The sequence below is a fragment of the Xiphophorus couchianus genome, chromosome 21 (genome assembly GCF_001444195.1).
Source record: "Xiphophorus couchianus chromosome 21, X_couchianus-1.0, whole genome shotgun sequence".
NCBI classification, from domain to species: Eukaryota; Metazoa; Chordata; class Actinopteri; order Cyprinodontiformes; family Poeciliidae; genus Xiphophorus; species Xiphophorus couchianus.
The window spans coordinates 23,120,968-23,142,175 of NC_040248.1; the positions used below are offsets into that span (position 1 = coordinate 23,120,968).

The window sequence follows — 21,208 nt, forward strand, 5'->3', positions numbered from 1 at the left end:
GAGATGCTGAGGTATGCAGCAACCTTAGTGGTACAGTGATAGTTGATTTATAAGATACACTTTGTTCGTTGCAGGTTGGACTGTATTGTAACTGCGTTAAATATTTATGACGTGACAGACAAATTATCATATCAGAAATAATAATTTCTGCATGTAATACTTTACTATTACCCTTTTATTTAGGCATTGTTTTCCAGACAGTTACTTTTACCCGTTTGTCTCAAAGACCAGGTACTGGAGAGTGTCCACAACAAAATAGGACATCAAGGGATTGAGAGTACTGTGAACCGGGAAGTGTTTTTGAGTAGGTTTATAGGCAGATACATTGACATTTATCAAGGTATCTGTGTTTTTTCTTTTAGCTACCCTTAACCTTGAACATGTTTTTGCAGCTGATTCCTTATGTACTGGAATGTCCTGTTACTTGTGAAACTGTGTGTGTGTGCAGAAGTTAGTTTCTGTTTTCCCCTCCCTGCTTTCAAGATAAAAACTTGCTTTTCCTTTTCTCCCACTCCCTTCCCTGCTAATAAAAGAAAAGCCCTAACTGAAGGTTTTCAGAACGCAAGGTGAGCAGCTCGTAGAAGCTGTTTGCTGTGTCTTCTCCTTTTGTAAAAGCTTGGTTGAAAACTAATAAACATTGTCTGTGGGTTACTTAGTAACGAGTTACTGAAGTCGGACCACTTTTTTCAGTAACACGTAATCTAACACGTTGCTTTTTCAAATCCAGTAGTCAGACTACAGTTACTTATTGAAATGACTTTGTTTTACTATTTTCTTTTGTAATATAATTTTATTTCCTCTTGGGGACTGGCCACCGTTTCTATGCCGTCCTTTCATCTTAAATCTGGTTGTTTCTCTGCTCTGACTCCCCGTGTCCTCCATGGTTTTTGTTGTAAGATTTTGTTATTCATTTTTTTCATTAAATCGACAAAAACTACTCAACACCCCACTGCATTTGGGTCTTTTGTCATTTAACATCATGACAGGCATCTTGTTTTGGTCATCTAATTGACAATTTAGAGTTTTGGAACTTCTTTCATGTACCTTTTACTCTGCTTTCAGAGTGAGCTTAATTGACAGACTTAGGCTGTCACCTGGGCAGTTTACGGAATGTTCTCTACTTCTACATAATTTTTCATAGTGGAATGCTTATGAGGAATTATGTCGAGACCTCTTTAAATCCTTATGAGATTCTTAAGCTGCTGCAGTTTTCTTTTTGATGGCCTCACACAGCTATTTGGATTTCACCATGGGGTTCACCCTTGTCTCAACTGTTGGAAAGCATACCTGAGAATGTCCATCAGGTGACATATATATACGGTAAGCAGATCAACATATGCACCATCCAGCATGTAGAATGATTCAGAAGTTTCTTGGCCAGTTTTACTTAACATTTCTTAAAACAAATTGATCGCATTTTTTTCAGCTCATCAGCTGAAGAAATTCCTCACGTTTAAGAAGGATATGAAGCAAAAATAAATAAACAACCCACTGTTATTAACATTAGGTCAATACATTTTGCTCAAGCGGAACTAAAAATTTGTCATTCAAAGAATTACTGTAGTAGCCAGGTTTCCCCCAGAAAACTTGCCAAGTCTGATGGTCGGGGCGTGGGGGCAGTCAACCGGCAGCCCCCTTTCTTTTTGAATTAAAAAATGTAAGTTGTCAGGAAATTAAAATATATAACTAGGTAATTGTGTTATTGGAAGACAATGTTGACAATACGGCTTAAGGCACCCTAGATCTTCAGCGGCCCCCAAAATGCTTAGAGAGTAAAGAAACCACTTTTTAGTTAGATTTGGGGGATTTATCCTAATTTATTCCTCACTAGAAATTCGATATTAATTGAATTTCATTAATATTTTCAAATCTTTAGTTTTGTTTACTCACAGTGTTTCAATTTCACAAAATTGTTCAAAATGATATTGAATATTCCTTTTATCAAATATGTTAGAAGAACCTGAAGGCTGTATTCACACCCGGCACATGTTCATGTTCCCCATTGGTCCAGACCTTTTCTGCAGGTGTGAACATTGCAGTTAAAGTGTGGACAAAACATCTGGACATCTTTTTTTTCTTTCAACAGCTCCTTCTTTCCTCTCCATCAGCATTTTCTTAAAAATGTGTTACAATTGCACACTTTCACATAGTTTTGACTGACTTGAGCTTTCCTTATAGTCCGAAGCTATCAAGGTTAAGTTAGTCTGAGTTTGTGGGTTTCTTTAGCCATTCTGGAGCTACAACGCTGCTGCAGGGCAGCAATTTGTTTCCTCAGCTCTACTAGTCTGGAGGAATCCTTAACCCCTTGGAGTCTGACAGGACGGCTGGACCTTCTTGCTGCAAGGCAACAGTGTTACCATTTGCAGCCCCTAAGCTACACATAATGGGCAACAAAAGAAGACAAAAATGGATGAAACGTGATCTAGGAGCAGGTAATAAAATATGGAGGACATTTACTTCTGAGTCTAACTTGGCTTCATACAAGGAGCAGAACCTCAAAATTAAGCACAAAAGGGGTAAGAGAAATGAAACAAAGCTTGAGAAAGCAGCTGTAAATCAATCTGAAGCAGTTCCCATGACATGTCTATAAAGCACATCCATTCTCCCTTCAGTATGCACTTCGGCAACAAACTGTGGAACATTAATGCCCCTGTTCAACTCTTCATTTTTTATTCTGTTTTATTTTGGCAAGTTCTGAAATGTAGACATGTTTATTCTCTGAGCAATTCCCTAAAAATATATTTTGTAGTGGATGGCATAGTGTTACGACTGGTTCAAGGTCATAAGAAAAACAGGAGACCACGCAGTGGTTAAAGTGCATAAAAAGGAATATTTATTAACTCAAACAATGGATTGTGGATGTCAGTATCAGTGGTGTAATGCAAATGCTTGGATGTGGTATATGAGTGCATATGGAAGTGTTGAAGTGCAAAAACAAAGCCAAACTCAAATGTGCAAAAGGAGGGGTGCTGAAGCCTGGCAACACACCACAAGCATCAAGCGGCAGAGTGGACGCTGAAGGCGACCCAGAAGGTGGAGACGGCCAGGTTTAAATGCTCTGTGCTCCAAATTAACAAATCAGCAGCACCTGTAAAGGGGAGGAGCACAAAGACAGACAACAAGACACCTACAAACCAGCCCATAAGGCCCAGGGCCGTAACACATAGTAAGGATCTTTATCAAAGCTGAGCCCACATTCTGATCAACATTAACTTGGATATCGAAAGTAGAAAAGAAGCTGGTATGCCTTAGCAAACTGAACTCTCTTTTTTGTTATTTGTGGAAAAGATTAAAAAAGATGTCAGAAACATTACTTAACGTTTCAACATAGTGTTCCAAACATTCCTCACAGGCTTTGTACCATGTTGACATCTTATCATTCAGTCAGTGCAGAATTGTAATCTGCACATCCATGAAGTGAATCTCCAATTGAATCACATTTCAAAGGAGTGCTCGTGGAAATCTAGTGACTGTGGAGGCCATTGAACTATAAAGTTGAGTGTCGTAGAGTTTGCAACATATGGTGCATCAGAGAAGCAGTCATTTAAACATTCATCCCTTTATTTAGTCATAAATGGATGGACATGGTCATTGATACTCAGTTTTTAAGGTTCTTAAAATTTGCAAATGAAGTAGTTACATTTTTATTTTAAATTTACAGCAAACGTGATCTTAAGGCACCTTACAAGAAAAAGTGGTTCAGTTTACTTCCAGTTGTACAGAAAATCAAATTAATACCAATACATATAAGTACTTGGTTAGGTGACAAATAATAATCTTTGATAATCATGAAATAATATATTGAGAATATCTCCTTTATTTCCCTTCTGAGTCTAAAATAGCTAAAATCATTCTTTTTTTCTTTGTGTTTGTACTATATATATATACTGTGTTCCAAATTATTATGCAAATTGGATTAAAGTGTCATAAAGATTTATTTTTTTGTTGTGCTATTAAATTTATAGATGGTATTGTGTGTCAGAGCTCTTTGAATCACTATAATTAATTTCAGAGAGCTGGGTTGATTAGTGAGGTCAATTAAAGGAAATCTACTTAAGAAGGATGTTCCACATTATTAAGCAGGCCACATGTTTCAAGCAATATGGGAAAGAGAAAGGATCTCTGCTGACAAAAATCATCAGATAGTGTAGTGCCGTATGACAAGGTATGAAAATATTAGATATTTAACAAAAACTGGAGCGTTATCATCGTACTGTGAAGAGATTTGTGGTTGATTTTGAGCAAAGATGGGTTTGTGCAGATACAGGAATAATGAGGAAGGTTTCTGTTAGACAAATTCATCAGATTAAGAGAGCAACTGTTAAATGCCCTTACAAAGCAGTAAACAGTTATTTGAAGCTGCTGGTGCTTCTGGAAGCTCAAGATGGAGGGTCATCTAGAGCAGTGGTCCCCAACCTTTTTCGCGCGGACCGGTCAGCCCTTTGCAATTTTGCTGCGGACGGGGGTGGGGGTGGGGGGAGGGGTGCGCGTCGTAAGTATCGAGCCGGGTGGGGGGTGCAGTACAGTGAACCCTCGTTTTTCGCGGGGATTACGTTCCAAGGCGATGTCCGTGAAGTAGGAACTTTTATTTTTTCCATAATACATTGAAACCAAAGAACAAAACCTTTTTACAGGCCCAAACATTTGTTTAACAAATAAAAAGTACTGTATAAACATTTTTTTTTTTTTTACAAATAACTACTGTACTGTAAACTAATAGTTTTAATATGAACTGAAGGCGGATTCCCGTGCCCGAATTGCGGAGATCAGCGCCGCCCCACCGCGACCTGAGTTATTGGACTAGAACGGGAGAAAATAAAAAATGATTATGAAAAAAAACAAAAAACAAAGTACAGTAGGACAAATAGTGACTGAGGTGTATTTCACTGCTCTTCTGACTGAGCCGCTGAATCCTGACTCCGCTCTGTAGCGGGTTTTTTTTCTTCTAATGCCCACGGTGCAGGTGTGTTTTTTTGAGAGAAGAACATAGTTATTGGTAGTTGTTGTCGCTTTTTTTTCTTCAAAAAAAGATTCCCTTCTCACCCACCGCGACATTCACAGTTGTGTCCAAACCTTTGGTCTGTACTGTATATATATATATATATATATCCGTGGCTTTTATCTACAGATACCTACGGAGGAAGTTTGAGGTGCCAGAGATACCATCATGGGAGGACAAGCCCCTACATGGGATGTACCACCAGCAAATAACCCAAGTGGCTGATATCAGTAAATCCTACCAATGGCTGGAAAAAGCTGGACTCAAGGACAGCACAGAGGCCCTCATCCTGGCCGCCCAGGAACAGGCCCTAAACACCAGAGCAATAGAGGCCCAGATATACCACACCAGACAAGACCCAAGGTGTAGGTTGTGCAAGGAGGCCCCTGAGACAGTCCAGCACATAACAGCAGGGTGCAAGATACTGGCAGGGAAAGCGTACATGGAACGACATAACCAAGTTGCAGGCATAGTATACAGAAACATCTGTGCAGAATATGGACTGGAAACCCCGAGATCAAAGTGGGAAACACCCCCAAAGGTGGCGGAGAACGCTAGAGCTAAGATCCTGTGGGACTTCCAGATCCAGACAGACAAAATGGTAATGGCGAACTAACCAGACATTGTCGTAGTGGATAAACAACAGAGGAAAGCCGTTGTGGTAGATGTAGCAATACCAAGCGACTGCAACATCAGGAAAAAGGAGCACGAGAAACTAGAGAAATACCAGGGCCTCAGGGAGGAACTGGAGAGGGCCTGGAAGGTGAAGACCACAGTGGTGCCTGTGGTCATCGGGGCCCTCGGGGCAGTCACCCCCAAACTGGACCAATGATTACAACAGATCCCAGGAACAACATCAGACATCTCAGTCCAAAAATGTGCAGTCCTTGGCACAGCCAAGATACTGCGCAGAACCCTCAAGCTCCCAGGCCTCTGGTAGAGGACCCGAGCTCAGAGGATAAGAACCACCTGCGGTGGGTGAGAAGGGAATTTTATATATATATACTCAACTCAATCTCAACTCAAACTCAGCAGAGATTGAGTTGAGCTGAAAGCCTATTGGAACCTGAGAAGAAAGGTTGTGTGCCCCCTTAAGTGACTGATAAATAAGACTTCTCAGGATTCATGGGCGCCTAAAGCCATCTATGTTAAGACAGCCCAGTCAGCAGCCATTTAGTCTACTGATGGTCAAAAATGTTGTCTCCTTCACAATGCTAAATTTCAATAATAGTAGTAACAGCTAAGTGTTTCACAACCCCTTTTTTTTCTTTTTACTGCCGTTGATGTCGGAGCTAGTAAATGTTAGCATTAAGTGATTAAATATATAAGTGAGCATGGAGAAATTATTCACAGAGAGGAAGGTAGGGAGATATTAACTTGAGCGATATAGGTCAAACTGAAACAGAAGGGCATTTTAAGAAACGGATGGACTGAGCAAGTGGCTGTTCAAGGGCTGAAATTAGTGGCCTTTTGTACCCTGCAATTACACACTCCATCACACACACTTAGTTCCCCTTGATTCATCACCCAAACGCATGGAGCTGCACATGAACATGAACTCTGTGCTGTCACAGGTGAAGGAAGAATTGGAAATCATGTGGCATGTGAGGGTGTGATGCATCTTTCAGCCAATCTGAGATCCTCAGGTGGCTTCTCCTTCAATCCAGAGCCCAGAAGGGAGCTTGACAAGCCAGATTGACCTTGTCTGTTGAAACAGGTAGAGTAGAAAAAACGACAGAACGGTGAACATTGCTCTTTAAGGCAGTGGCAGATTAGGAGTGATGATTTCCCCACTCCCCACCCAGGAAAAGAACCCCACACAGAAGAAAGTCTTCCTGCTTGCTTTTCTCTGTTTTAAAGCTTAGAATCTGTTAAATTCTTATTTAGGCAAGTCAGACTTCTCTTGGTTGTGCTTTCACCTGCAGGATCATACATCAAAAACTCAGCTCATCTGTCTTGCTAAGGCATGAGGCCAACGGCAATGCAGTAGATGTACCACAGGGATGGGAGAATTGGATATGTAAGGAGAAGTGGAAAATTGGACAAAAGGAAACTGAAAGTAAGTTGTTTTTTCTTTATTTTTAACATTCTAAAACAAGGAACTCAGCAGAAACTGAATTCTTTCTGACAGCTCTAGTTTTTTTACTTATGTTCTAAAGCTTTCACCAGTAGGGACAAGTGAATGTGCAAGAGTCAGACTTTTCAGTATATGGAGCTCGACCAGAGATCTACAGAAAGTTTCCTTTGACGAATCTAAATTTCTTGGACCAAAATCGTTCATTGTGAAGGAAAGTCTTTTGTCTTGAGGTTGAATTACTGTTCTGTTACTGTACTGGTCTTTTCATTCAGTCCAGCTAATGCACCACCAACCGACTCATGGGTCCTTAGGTAAAAGATAGCCCAGGTTAAATCTTTAATTGCTTTACATAAATTACTTTCACACCACACTTGTACAGTGTCACATTCAAATTCTGTGCAATGTACGGCATTTTTGCTCCTGCACAGCTTATTGAAATGGTCCAACTACTTCTTCAGCATGTCAATGTTCTGCAGAGGCCTGCTAACCCTCATTTGATTCAGGTGTGCTACACAAAGGAAGGATCTGTTACATGGAGAATACTGGCTCTTAAGGACTGACTTTGAACACCACTGATCACACCATTACCCAAAATCAAGTACCCTTCTCATTGCAAACAACACAGAGATGGACAAACAGGACACAGTTGTAACCACAGACTATTGAAGCTCTAATGATCTTAACTTTAGTTAACTATTTAGATTGTAGCAGATAAACCAACAGTACAAGTTCATAAGCAGACATTTGTATTAACTTCAGTGCTATTTCATAATATTCTCTACCCGACCAATGGATGGCTTAAGACTTGGCATATAAGGTACACAAACATGATTGACAGCACTAGGACCCTCCTCCTGGCTCGCTGATTGGTTGTTTCTTACTGGCAGTAGCTAATTTCTACAGATGGCAATAGGACCATAGCGAAAAAGAGCTTGTTTTTTTTTTTAAACCAATTATCTGTCTCATACTGTGTGACAGTTTTAGCAAATATGTGAAAAACATATATAAGTTACATACTGCAGCTTTAAGTTAAGTCTAAAACCCATACTAGTTTAGAGCTGGACTGGAGCAGTGAATAATATATTGGATGATTATTATTCTTGATTATTTATATTATATTTGGCAAAATGCAAGGTGTGTTGTTTGTTTCATTATGTTTTTTATCGTGTGAAACTGAACTTATCTGAAATGTGCTATGTAATAAAATATACAAATACAGTTGATTAAAGTAACAGAAGAAAATCATAATACACAAAGTAAATGTATGTAATTACTTTTAAAAAATCATATCTCCCATTACTCTGGAAATTAATCTGAAAATGTCTTATAATCCTAAATGAGCTAAAACAGCAAAGGTTTAGTCTGATTTACTGTAAGACAGAACAAAAAAAATCCTTTTAGATAGGGTATGTAATTATCTGGCTTCAACTGCATGTTTTGCTCAGAGGCTGGCAGAAACATTAATTAGCAAATCATTGTCTTTTCAATTCAATCAATATGAGCTAAATATCTGCTTTTGCTCTTCTTTTTGTTCTTCAGAGCTTCCTGTGAAGAATGCTGAGTGAATTGTGTCAAATGAGCTTACCACAGCCCTTTTATAGGCAAAGAAAAAACAAAAAGAACTGTCATCTGCATTACTTCTGTCAGACTCAAATGAAGAGCAACAGCCTCACAAGTTGCTAATGTACTTTAACTCATACTCCAAACAATCATAAAACTGACAGGCAGCATGGAGGCCAGCCTTTATCACTCTCTGGGAACTCAGCCTCTAATAAACTGAGCGAATTTAAATTAGAGAGATACAATTAGACCAAGCGCAAGAGTGGATAAAGATGTATTATCCTCCGGTCGGTGGGGGAGCTGCTCGGGATAATGATGTAAAAATATAATAGTAATTACAAATTAAGGAATCAGGATGAAAATGAATCAATCAAGCTGTCCTTGTTGTACACACTGGTGTGTATTGGGGTGTGTTTAGGACCAGACTCCTGTAGGACACATCCATCAATCCAGACACCATCTAACCTGCAATGATGGTAAACAAAGCACCGCATAGCACTCAGAGACATCATGAAAAACAAACTGATCAGCAGAGGAAGCAGAAGAGAAGGTTTATGCAGACGATACACAGCATCAGACAGTTAGATAACTCCTGAAATGTTTCAGCAAAGTTTCTTTAAAGTCATTATAGACCTCAAGCGAATTATAGAGTGTGAAACCAACTGAATTCAAAACATAGTAAGCACATAAAATAGCATAAGCTATAAAAAGTATTCCACCCTTTGATGTTTTATCCTTTTTATTGCTTTTATAAATCAATCATGACAACAAAATTTGACTTCTCTGACAAAAACAAATATACAATAGAATCCATTAACATAAAACTAAAGCTACACAGAGATGATTTGAAGACAACAAGGTGGATGTCCTTAAGTGTCCCAGTCAAAGCCCAGACCTGTTTACAGCTTATCCCCCAGCAACCTGACAGAGCTGGAAGAGCTTAGCAGGAAAACTGTGCAAAACACGACATTAACTAAGCACGCCTACAAATGAAGAAAACAATAACTTTAACAAAATGGAAGACATAGATCCGAGTGGGAAACCTGAGACATTGCTGGATGATTGGATGATTCAACTTTTGGCTATAGAACTGGAAAATATTTTATGTTTAGTGCTGTTGTTGAAAATTTTAAACAACTTCTAAACTTATATACTTTTGGTAGCTGCAAACATTGCTACCAAAAGTATTACTTATTTATGTTTGTGATACAAAATTAAAAAACATAATTTAATGGATATGAGTTAATGCTTTTACACATTTATGTACAGTAAGTGACAGCACCTTAAAATTGTTTGCAATCTGCCATAATAGAAAAGAAGAAGAACATAGCCATTGTTAAGGAAATATGGATATTGCTGAATGTTTAATATGGCTAATCTCATGCCATGTGCGTATAAGAGATAAACATTCCTATTTGGACAAATGTTAAGCAGAGATAAACATTCTCCTGGCAGGGCTGTAACTTAGAGCAGCCACAAAACACTATTCTCTTGAAAGGCGTTAAATTAGTAGGCCATAAATAATATCTTCCCCTGCCTAGAGGTCGGAGGTTGGGGGTTTCCCAGGGGCTCTGAGCTGCGTCTGGAGTTGATCACAGACTTCGAATCTTGGAAACATTTATGTTTAATTTCTGATACACCTTTTAAATATTGTTCGTGATAAGGCAAAGATTCAAATCTTGGGAGATGCTGAGTCCAAAGGAGTAAAATAGGTTTTGTGAAATTAACTTATAACTTTAACAACTAAAATGACTCTTGAGTTTTGTCATTAAAACTTAGGGGAAGGTTTACGTTTTTCCAAGGTGGCTCTCGGTTGGTCAACAGGAGGAACGCCTTCTTTGCATATATTAAAGTGAGGAAACGCCTACTCAGTATAAAACTACATGTAGCGCTAATATAGAGAGAGTTTTTTTCCATTTTTCTCCACGTGGGCGCCTTTGTCTGTCTCTGTGTTTGTGTGTGTCTGTCTCTCCTTGTGTGTTTGTTATTTTGTGATAAAATGCATATCTCTGTACCTCTGCAGCTTTGTTAACTGATTCATGCGTTGCTTTGTATGAATTAAACTCTGTGAGCTGTGACGTCAACACGCCTTGTTGTTTAGTTTCGTTTTACAGCTGTGCCCGCTGCTTGCCGAGAGGATCCGGCTGTTAAAGGAAGATACGAGCCAAACGTTTTGTTCAAAGTTTTAATAAATAATTCTTCCTTTACACCATCCAAGAATATTTTGAGTTGAAGCTCAGCTTTGATCTTTTTCACAGACTGGGTAAAATAGCACTGTGACCGTCTGCTTGTCTCAACATGTTAATCATTTTTCAGGACCCAGACATTATCTCCAGCCTGAGTGAGCCGATCATCTCCCACGTAGGAAATACAGCATCAATTAAGGACCAAATAGGTAAATAAGATGACTTAGTCATTTTTGTTTTATATGTTTAAGGCTGCACTTTGCACATTGTGCAAAGACCCCAATGATGAAGGAAAACCTTGGACTTGGTGTTCCCTCGCCCGGACGCGGGTCACCGGGGCCCCACTCTGGAGCCAGGCCTGGAGTGGGGGCACGATGGCGAGCGTCTGGTGGCCGGGCTTTTACCCATGGAGCCCGGCCGGGCTCAGCCCGAAGAGGAAACATGGGCCCCCCCTCCCATGGGCCCACCACCCGTGGGAAGGGCCAAAGGGGTCGGGTGCACTGTGTGATGGGTGGCGGCCAAGGGAGGGGACCCTGGCGGTCCGATCCTCGGTTGCAGAAACTGGCTCTTGGGACGTGGAATGTCACCTCTCTGGTGGGGAAGGAGCCGGAGCTAGTGCGTGAGGTCGAGAGGTTCCGGCTAGAAATAGTCGGTCTCACCTCGACGCATGGCTCTGGTTCTGGAACCAGTCTCCTTGAGAGGGGCTGGACATACTTCCACTCTGGAGTTGCCCAGGGAGAGAGACGTCGGGCAGGAGTGGGCATACTTGTTGCTCCCCATCTCGGCGCCTGTACGTTGGGGTTTACCCCGGTGAACGAGAGGGTAGCATCCCTCCGCCTACGGGTGGGGGGACGGGTTCTGACTGTCGTTTGTGCTTACGGGCCGAACGACAGTTCAGATTACCCACCCTTTTTGGAGTCCTTAGAGGGGGTACTGGAGAGTGCTCCTCCTGGGGACTCCCTTGTTCTGCTGGGGGACTTCAACGCTCACGTGGGCAACGACAGTGAGACCTGGAGAGGCGTGGTTGGGAGGAACGGCCCACCCGACCTGAACTCGAGCGGTGTTCTGTTGCTGGACTTCTGTGCTCGCCATGGATTGTCCATAACGAACACCATGTTCAAGCATAAGGGTGTCCATATGTGCACTTGGCACCAGGACACCCTAGGCCGCAGTTCGATGATCGACTTTGTCATCGTTTCATCGGATCCGCGGCCGTATGTCTTGGACACTCGGGTGAAGAGAGGTGCGGAGCTGTCCACTGACCACTACCTGGTGGTGAGTTGGCTCCGGTGGTGGGGGCGAAAGCCGGTCAGACCTGGCAGGCCCAAACGTGTTGTGAGGGTCTGCTGGGAACGTCTGGCGGAATCCCCTGTGAGACGGAGCTTTAACTCCCATCTCCGGCAAAGCTTCGAACACGTCCCGGGGGAGGTGGGGGACATGGAGTCTGAGTGGACCGTGTTCCGTGCCTCCATTGTCGAGGCGGCCGATCGGAGCTGTGGCCGCAAGGTTGTCGGTGCCTGTCGCGGCGGCAACCCTCGAACCCGTTGGTGGACACCTTCGGTGAGGGATGCTGTCAGGCTGAAGAAGGAGTCCTATTGGGCCTTTTTGGCCTGTGGGACTCCGGAAGCAGCTGATGGGTACCGGCGGGCGAAGCGGCATGCGGCTCGGGCGGTTGCTGAGGCAAAAACTCGGGCGTGGGAGGAGTTTGGAGAGGCCATGGAGAAAGACTTCCGCACGGCTTCGAGGCGATTCTGGTCCACCATCCTGCAGCCCTTGATATTGCTCTTTTTGCTGCTGCCATCCGGATCACAGCCACGGGGGGCATCTGCCTGCGCCTGCTCACCAGCAAGTTTCTGGAGGTCCAAATGGCGTCTTTTATGGTGGCTAGGGTGAGCCACATCTCAGCAAAGTCCTTTTTCTTTATTTTCTGCTGGCTCACCCCGTACAGCACTAACTGCCCATGGAGGACCTCCCTTGCTGGCAAGTGTGGGAATTGCAAGGAGCCGGCCTTCGCCCACAGGTCCACAGCAGCGCTGCACTCCCACAGCAGGTGCCTCACCGACTCCGGCGCGCCACAACCGGGTCGGGGGCAGGTGGACGTTGCAGCCATGCCGCGGGAGTGCATAACGGCTCTGACCGGCAGGATCCCATGAGCCACCACCTATGACAGGTCCTGGAGTCTGTTTGGAAGGACGGGATGGCTCACGTTGCACCAAACGGTGGAGGCGTCTCCATACAGGAGATCGCGCACTGGAGTCACTGGTTCCCGGTCCTGCACAACAGAAATAATAAAACGATGATTTGTTAAAATCTTGCTCTCCTCTCCTTCCAGTTTAAAATGTTCTAAAAATTTCCGTATAAAAACATATGCAGGTGGGAGGTTAAAAGCTACTGGAGTTCTAAAATCACTTTTTATCATTTTTAATTTTCTAAGATAGGACCCGCACCAGAATCTGGTTATCTTGTTTGTTTTGTTATTGCTGGAAAGATTCATTGCTTGTTTCAGGTGGGTGCTCGTATAGTGGCTACCTAAAAACAAGTGAAGGTCTGGGACTCCTTTTCCTCCTTTTTCTTTGGGTTTGTACATGATTTCTCTTTTTATCCTTTCCCATTTGGAGTTCCATATGAAATGAAAAATGGCTCGTTGTAATTCTAAAAACACTCTCCTAGGAGGGATAAAAACAGCACTGGTGAGTAAAAACACTGGTAAAATCACAGCTTTAACTATTAAAATCTTTCCTTCTATTGTGAGGTTCCTCATCCCCCAGAATCCCAGTCGCTGTTTTACTCTTCTTGTTATTTCTATCCAGTTTGTCTTTCCTTCTCCATGTTTGTCAAATTTTACTCCCAGTATTTTTTGTTCTTCTTCCGTTACTTGAAACTGACATCCTAATTTTTCATTCTCTTTCCATGGTCCATAAAATTGTGCTTTTGTTTTATCTTTGTTTAATTTTGACCCTGATGCTTTCCCAAACCAATCGGTTAATTGAAAAATCCTATCTATTGATAAAAGATCTGTACATAAAATGTTAAAATTATCCATGTATAAAAGACATTTGGCTACCTGCCCTCCACTTCCCGGTATCGTTACACCTAAAATCTGTGGGTCCCTTCTCAAGATCTGCGCCAGCGGCTCGACGCAGGCCACATAGAGAAGGGCGGATAACGGACAACCCTGACGGACACGGCAGTTCACTTTCACTGCTTTTGTCAGAAACCCGTTAACCATAAATCTGCTGGAGATGTCTCGGTACAGCAGTCCCACCCACGCTACGAACCTCCCAGGAAAACCCATTTTTTGCAGTACCTGGAAGAGGTACTGGTGCAGGTACCGATCAAACGCTTTCTCGAAATCTAGATTTAGGACTATCAGCCGAATGTTTCTGTCTCTCGCAAAACAGATGGTGTCTCGGATCAGTACCAGGCTGTCCGTGATCCTCCTTCCCGGGACGGCGCAGGCTTGGTCCGGGTGGATTAGATCCCCCAACACTGTGCGCATCCTGGCTGCTAAAAGTCTACTAAAAATCTTACAATCAACGTTTAAAAGAGTGATGGGTCTCCAGTTTTTAAGGTCTGTCTTGTCTTTGTCTTTATATAAAAGTGTAACAATTCCTGTTCTAAAACTATCAGGGAGTGTGCCTTGCTTGCTAAAATCAGTAAAAACAGTAAGTAAGTCCGGTGCTAAAATATCGTAAAAGGTTAAATAAAATTCTACAGGGAGACCGTCTGAGCCTGGAGATTTTCCTCTTTTAAAACTCCTCAAAGACTGTAAAAGCTCTAAAAGAGTAAAATCCTGCTCTAAAAAACTACTGTCTTCTATACTTTTCTCAAGGAAATTCAAAGTTTCTTTTATATTTTCTTCTTTTACCATTTTTTCTGAGTATAAGTCACTATAGTACTTTTCAATTGCTTTTTTCTTTTCTTCTATGTTAGAAACAATGTTTCCATTTTCTGACTTTAAATCAGAAATAAAACTTGGATTGTTTATAATTTTCTTAAAAAAGTATCTGTTACATTTTTCTCCTTCTTCTATTTCTTTTTCTCTGCTTCTTAAAATCACTCCCTTACTCTTTATTTCTGCTAAAATGCTCATTTCTTTTTTTATTTCTCTTATTTCTTTATTAAAATCCATTCCCTTTTGGTTTAAAAAGTAATATCTTTGTAATCTTTTTTGCAGCCCCATCATGCATCTCTGTTCTTTCTCCTTTTTCTGTTTCCCTGCTTGTCGAAAGAAAGTCTGGGTCCTACCTTTCACCATCTCCCACCACTGTGCTCGTGTTTCGTACAGGTCTTGGAGGGTCTGCCACTCACGGTACCGCTCCCGATACTGGCCGACCAGAACCTGGTCTTCCAGCAGGGAGCGGTTGAGTTTCCACAGACCTCTCCCGGTCGTCGCACCTGAAGGAAGTGAAAGCGTACAGGACAGAAGGAGGTGATCAGAAAAGAAAACCGGTGACAATCTAGCATCAGTTAGGGCGCAATCCCTGATGAAGAAATAATCAATACGAGAGGCCATAGAGCCATCACCACTGAACCAGGTGTGGCCCTCCTCTCCAGGATGCATAGTTCTAAAACAGTCCACTAGTTTAAAATCCCTAGCGATTCTCTGTAATAAAAGTGATGTTTTGTCTACCTTAAAATCCTGTCTTTTTCTTTTCCTATCTTTTCTAGATAAAATACAATTAAAATCCCCCCCAATTATTAAAGGTTTTGTTCCCAGCATGTGGGGCTGCAGTTCCTCTAAAAAGTCATACCTGTCGTGTTTGTCATTAAAGCCATAAATATTTAGGAGGTTAAAATCCTGTCCGTTAAAAGTCAGATTTGCTAAAAGTACTCGTCCCTCTCTCACCACGGTGCTCCCCTTCACCAAGATGTGCGGGTTGTTTATTAAAATGGCCACGCCGTCATTTTTATTTTTGTTGGAGCCGCTCCATATAGACGGCCGTGGCCACAAGTCCTGCCACCGGGTGTAATTCTTTAAAAACGGGAGTGAACATTCTTGTAATAGAAACACATCCGACTGTACGGAGCTTAAAAAGGATAAAACACTCTGGGCTCTAACTCGTGACTTCACACTTCTAACATTGATGGTTGAGAAGGTGAGAGTCATGAGTATGATGGCTAAAATCAAGTACGACATTTTAAAAGTTTAAAACAAGATAATACTAAGTTAAAACCATGTTAAAAAAACGGGCGGTCGTTAAAACAAAGCGGGTTCAGAGACTGTCCTGTGAATAGAGCTCCTCCTTCCCACATGGTGGTGCAGGTCGGGTTGGAGCTCCATTCCCCCTTCGGACTCTCGGTGTCGGCCGTCTTTCTAAAGCCGTTACCTTATTTGGGTCCTTCGGGGTTGATTGGTGAGCAAAGTCTAGGAACGAGGCCTCATTGGATGAGCCAGCGAGGAAGGCTCTGGATTCCTCTCCGAAGGAACCGAAGAGTTCCTCGAGCCTTCCTCTCTTCCCTACCTTGGGAGTAAGGTCGGGAGGTGACTCAGATGCCAGCCTCTTAGCCAGCTGGGCGTCGGGGAGGGGGGCATCATCGCTGCTGTCCGTCTGTTCTTCCTCAGATGCCGAACTAGCTCCGCCTTCGGTTAGCATCTCCCCCCCCTCACTGGATGTTTCGGTCTGGGGGGGGGGCTTCCTTCCCCTCCCCGCTTCCCGCCATCTCCTCTCCTCCAATCAGAGGACCTGGCGGGAGATTTGAATTTTCCGGCCCAGCTGCGTCCACTTGCTCATTAGCCGTTTCCGTTAGCGTTGCTTTTCCTTTTTTCAGTTTATTAGCAAACGATTTTGGACAGTCTCTGAACAAATGATCCTGTCCTCCACACAAATTACATTTCCGCCCGTTCGTACACTCATCAAACGTGTGTCCCACTTCTCTACATTTACCACAGAAAACTTTCTCACAAGTTTCGGCCAGATGACCATGCTCGCCGCACTTCCGGCACAGTTTGGGTTGGCCTTGATAGTGAATGTAGCCTCTGTTCTCCCCCAGGACTATCATTGAGGGGAGATGCTTCAGGCCCTGGAAGCCTTGGGGGTCTTCCCATTGTTTAATGGGGACCCGCCAAGCACAGTTCCAGATGCCGTCCACATCCCGCACCTTCATAGCCTGGCCTCTCACAGTGCAGTATCTACCCAGCCACATACAGATATCCTCAGCACTGACAGTCTCATTGAACATCCTGACAATCACCGTTTTCAGGGAGTTGTCAGTCAGTTTCTCGACGTCAAATGCTGAAAACTGGGTCTTAGCATTTTCAAACCGTGTCCAAAATTCTTTGAGAAGTGCGGCAGAGCAAAAACTTACGTCATATCCCTTACTGAAAGGCAGGGTAAGAATACAATTCAGGTCATCTGGCCGAAACTTCAGCACCTGTTGAATCAGCTTTCTGGAAAAGTCCAATCTCGTTATTCTATTTTCTTCTTCTTTTTCCTTAAATAAAAATCGAACACTGTGGTGCCTCCGCATGCCGGCATGGCTAGCCGCCATGGTGGAGGCACCACCAGTTAAAGGTTTAAAACCTTTACTAAAACCAATAAATAGTTAAAAACCACCAATAAATATAACATAAAAGGTAAAAAGATATTTTCCACTACTTAGTGGTCAATATCTCAACCGGGGACAAGATTTACTGAACCTCTAAATCAGTGGTAACAGCCAAGTCACAAAGACTACCGCTATCACCACCCAAAGGAGGGGACCGCTGTCTTAGCCAAAAGGCCGAGAAGCGATCTGTAAATTTGGACTATTTTATTTAATTTCTCAGACTTAATAAGCTTGCCAGAATTTCTTCTCACTTGTAGTTTCAAATTCATTCCTTCACCAGGTTTGACTCATGGTTATTGATGAAAATCTTGAAGTTTTTGTAACATTTTGAAGCGTTTATAATTGACGTAGGAATGTACATGAGAAGAAATTTAAGCCAAATTATTGATGGCACAGAAACAGAAGTTTATTCACCAGTCCATTGGTCCAATGTTTGCTTCTTGCTGAGAATGTGCTTACCAAACTATCCTTTACTTTGACACATATTCAACAATTTCCTCAGTTTGCATTCTCTTTAAGCCAGGGGTCTCAAACTCGTTATGTTATGTTTAAGGGAGGAGAGGAGGCGGCAGATTCGTCAGGACGGTCAAAAACTCACAACCACACTGGTACTGGGAATTCCACAGTGTTGTCCTTTAATAAATACGGTCTTCACCAACCTTACAAAGCCTGGTTGAACGGCTGCTATATTATCAGATATGAAAATTGAGCAGCGTCCAAACAACCCGTAACATTACTAAAAAGTTAGGGAGCTAACATGTCCGTCTAGCACGTTTCTCCCACGCTCTCTACAGAGAAGCCGTGGCGCATACTTCTGACATCATTAGCAATACTAGAGTATCTTAAAGAGACACTACACAATTACGGCTGTTACAGGCTGTGACTACGGCCAAATATGGTAATAGGCAATCAGAAAGGTTCGGCTGAGGAGACCGTGTGTGTGAATGAGGCCCAGCCTCACCCAGACTCTACCTCCAGCAGCCCCTGGGTAAATTGAGTTTGAAACCCCTGCTGTAAGCCCTACAATAAGCCAGCACTTGGATAGAGTCATACAATGCTTTCATGCTTTAGTTCCTGGGGAAAAAGGGAGGGAATATAAAAGTCATTTCATGAGGGCACTTATAATAGCAATATGTGACTCACTGTGCCTCACTGTGCCTCATGATGCCATTAGTAAATTCAAAATCTGTGTGGCTTCACCAGCAGCTTGGAAACATCCTAGCCAAGGTCAAAGTGAATGTAAAAAGGAGCAAACAAATGTTGGATTAGAAAGTGTGATAAGAATGACACTATGTCTACGTGGATATTAGCTTTGAAATGTGGCTTTGCTTTACTCAGATGGTTTCAGTCTCTACAAATGCATTTGAATTGGTTTCCCATCACTTTTCTGACCCAGTTTAAATGATGTGTGGAGAAGAGTGAGTGGGGAGCATTTAAATGCAAGAGATGACAACATGTTCGCCCCCGCATGTGTAGACTATGTGACTTCTCTCGCTCGCTTTCACACCATGGCTCCTTCCCTCTCTTCCTCACACTGATTTTTTTTCTGTTCTTTTCTCACTCTCTCTCTCTCTTTCTCTCTTTTCCACCCTATTTTTTTTCTGGTAGTTACATTAGCATAATGCAAGCCTTGCCTGCCAGTGTAGAGGAGCAAATCTAGCCCACACTTCCCTCAGCTTCACAGAGGCATCCATGGCGACTCTGTTAAGGCACCCGCCAACGGGAGTATCCCTCGCTTCTCAAATTTGGGACGTCGCTGACAGGATTATAATTAATGGAAAAACAGGGGACCCACAGTGAACTCGCAATAAGTTAACTTTGCAGTGCTGCATTTAGAGGCAAGTCTGGTGAAGGCCAGGGACTCTGGTAAAAGAGCTTAATTTGCATAAACTCTCAGTCTGCTAGCTTGCATGTTATAGTAATACTAACTGGGAATGCCAGGCACATAAACACAACACACTGACATGCTGTCAACTTCAAATTATATTAGACTCTTTTCCCTGCACTGTCCTTTAAGCCAAGCAGGGAGATGAATATAGATAACTTCAGTCAGAAAGATGAAAATATTTTAGAAGGAAGGTTACATTATGGAATGCATTACGTAGTTGGTTTGTGGTGTGAAAATACAATTATTATGGTCGGAATATACAGTTCCACCATCCAATTTAATCATCAGCACAATCACTGTATACTTCTCCCGATGTTTAGTTAATTATAATTAATTGCAGTGTTTAACTATTTTGAATTTGCTTCTAAAATCTGATTCTTGTTGGTGCAAATTTAGCTTCATCTTTACAAAATAATTTAGTTGGATTTGTTTTGTTAGCTACATAAATATAAACTGTTGTGTAATATGTAATAATTAACTGTATGCCGGGTGTGCGCATGTGTGCGTGACAGTGATTAAGTCTGTACTTATGCTTGTGTATTGTGATTAGAAATGAACTTGTAGTGTTATATTTTCTGTTGTATTTCATTATTGTAATGTATATCCATTTGTATAACCTGTCTGTTGTCAAACCAGTCTGCCCGTTTTCTTCTCCCATCAACAAGGTATTTCGGCTCACATAATATTTTCTTGTTTGCTGACTGATTTCTCACCTGACACTAACCATAAAGGAACTTCTTCTCCATTATGCTGCTGACTGAGAACTTCAACCAGTCATCTTTACCACACCTGGACAGATAAATGTATTGAGTTGCTGCCATGTGATTGGCTATGAAACTGAAAACATGTACCTAATAAAAGTGGCTACTTATTAAGACACAGTAAACCCTCCACAATGAAAGATAACAAAAATACATTCAGCGTTAAAATAAATTGTATTTGTTTGAATATTTTCATTCTTTTTGAATTTTTTTTAATCATAAAACAGACTTTAAATGTAACAATTACCTCCTGGATGCTTGTCATATTTCTTAAAAAGACATTAAAGTGATCCATGGGCCATATTTCAGAGTGTAATGTTTAACATTTTGAGAGCTAATTCAAAAAACACACTGCAGCAACAGTTACAAGCAGAACAAGGTACCAGAAAAAAAAAAATGTGCACAAAGATGCTTGGTCTCTGCAGCAACACACTGAGAAAAATGGCCCCACAATTGAAAAAAGACAACGCCCTCCTTGCAAGCTGTTAAATCAATGCAGCATTTGTTTTGTGAAGAAGGACATTTTCTGCCTGGCCAAGGTGGAAATAGCCTGAGATTTAACATGTTTTCCAGTCTTGAGAGAGGATCTTTAGCCAGGAGGTCAGCGTGGCTAACAGGATTATCATGCATGACTTGAGTTGCATCTGAGCAGTAATATTGTTGTGACATCCTGCATAATAGACCTGACCACAATTTCACAAAAGTCAAGGTCGACTGTCCAAACAAGGCCTAAAAGGTCATTTAAAGGGATAAAAAACATTTGCATAAAATCATGCAACCGAAGTCCATATCTGTGACTTGAACACCATAGTATGCAGCTTGATTCAGAACAAAGTTTTATCACTATTAATGACAAAAAAGTAAAATAAAATCTATTTTATAGAGGCTGCAAGGAGTACAATATATGAATCTATTCATCTGAAGATCATTCCACAGCAGCTCTATAACAACCTCTAAGTTTATGAATGCAGCATTTTGGAGAATTCTTGCAGGGTTTGCTTTGACCTCAGTGAGAACATACAAATGCCACTGAAGGACAAATTCAACAGAAAACTTGCAAATAAAAAAAATAAATTATGAAAAGGAATAAAATAAGTTTTACTGTGAGGCAACAAGTGGTACAGAATAAAATGTATAATCTACCTCTGATCATTTCAGCTGTAGACTAAACTGAAGGTCATTCTAAAG

The 21,208-nt window shown here is 41.9% G+C and overlaps 1 protein-coding gene across 1 annotated transcript; it reads right to left on the reverse strand.

Moving 5' to 3' along the window:
* Nucleotides 1-12,613: 12,613 nt before the first annotated feature.
* LOC114137147 (uncharacterized) lies at nt 12,614-15,413 on the reverse strand. Its single transcript, XM_028005719.1, has 2 exons — nt 15,071-15,413; nt 12,614-13,094 (listed from the first exon to the last, which is right to left on the reverse strand). Exons 1-2 carry the CDS (start codon nt 15,384-15,386, stop codon nt 12,724-12,726), a joined length of 687 nt encoding a protein of 228 aa, XP_027861520.1. The 5' UTR covers nt 15,387-15,413; the 3' UTR covers nt 12,614-12,723.
* Between the last annotated feature and the right edge of the window lie 5,795 nt (nt 15,414-21,208).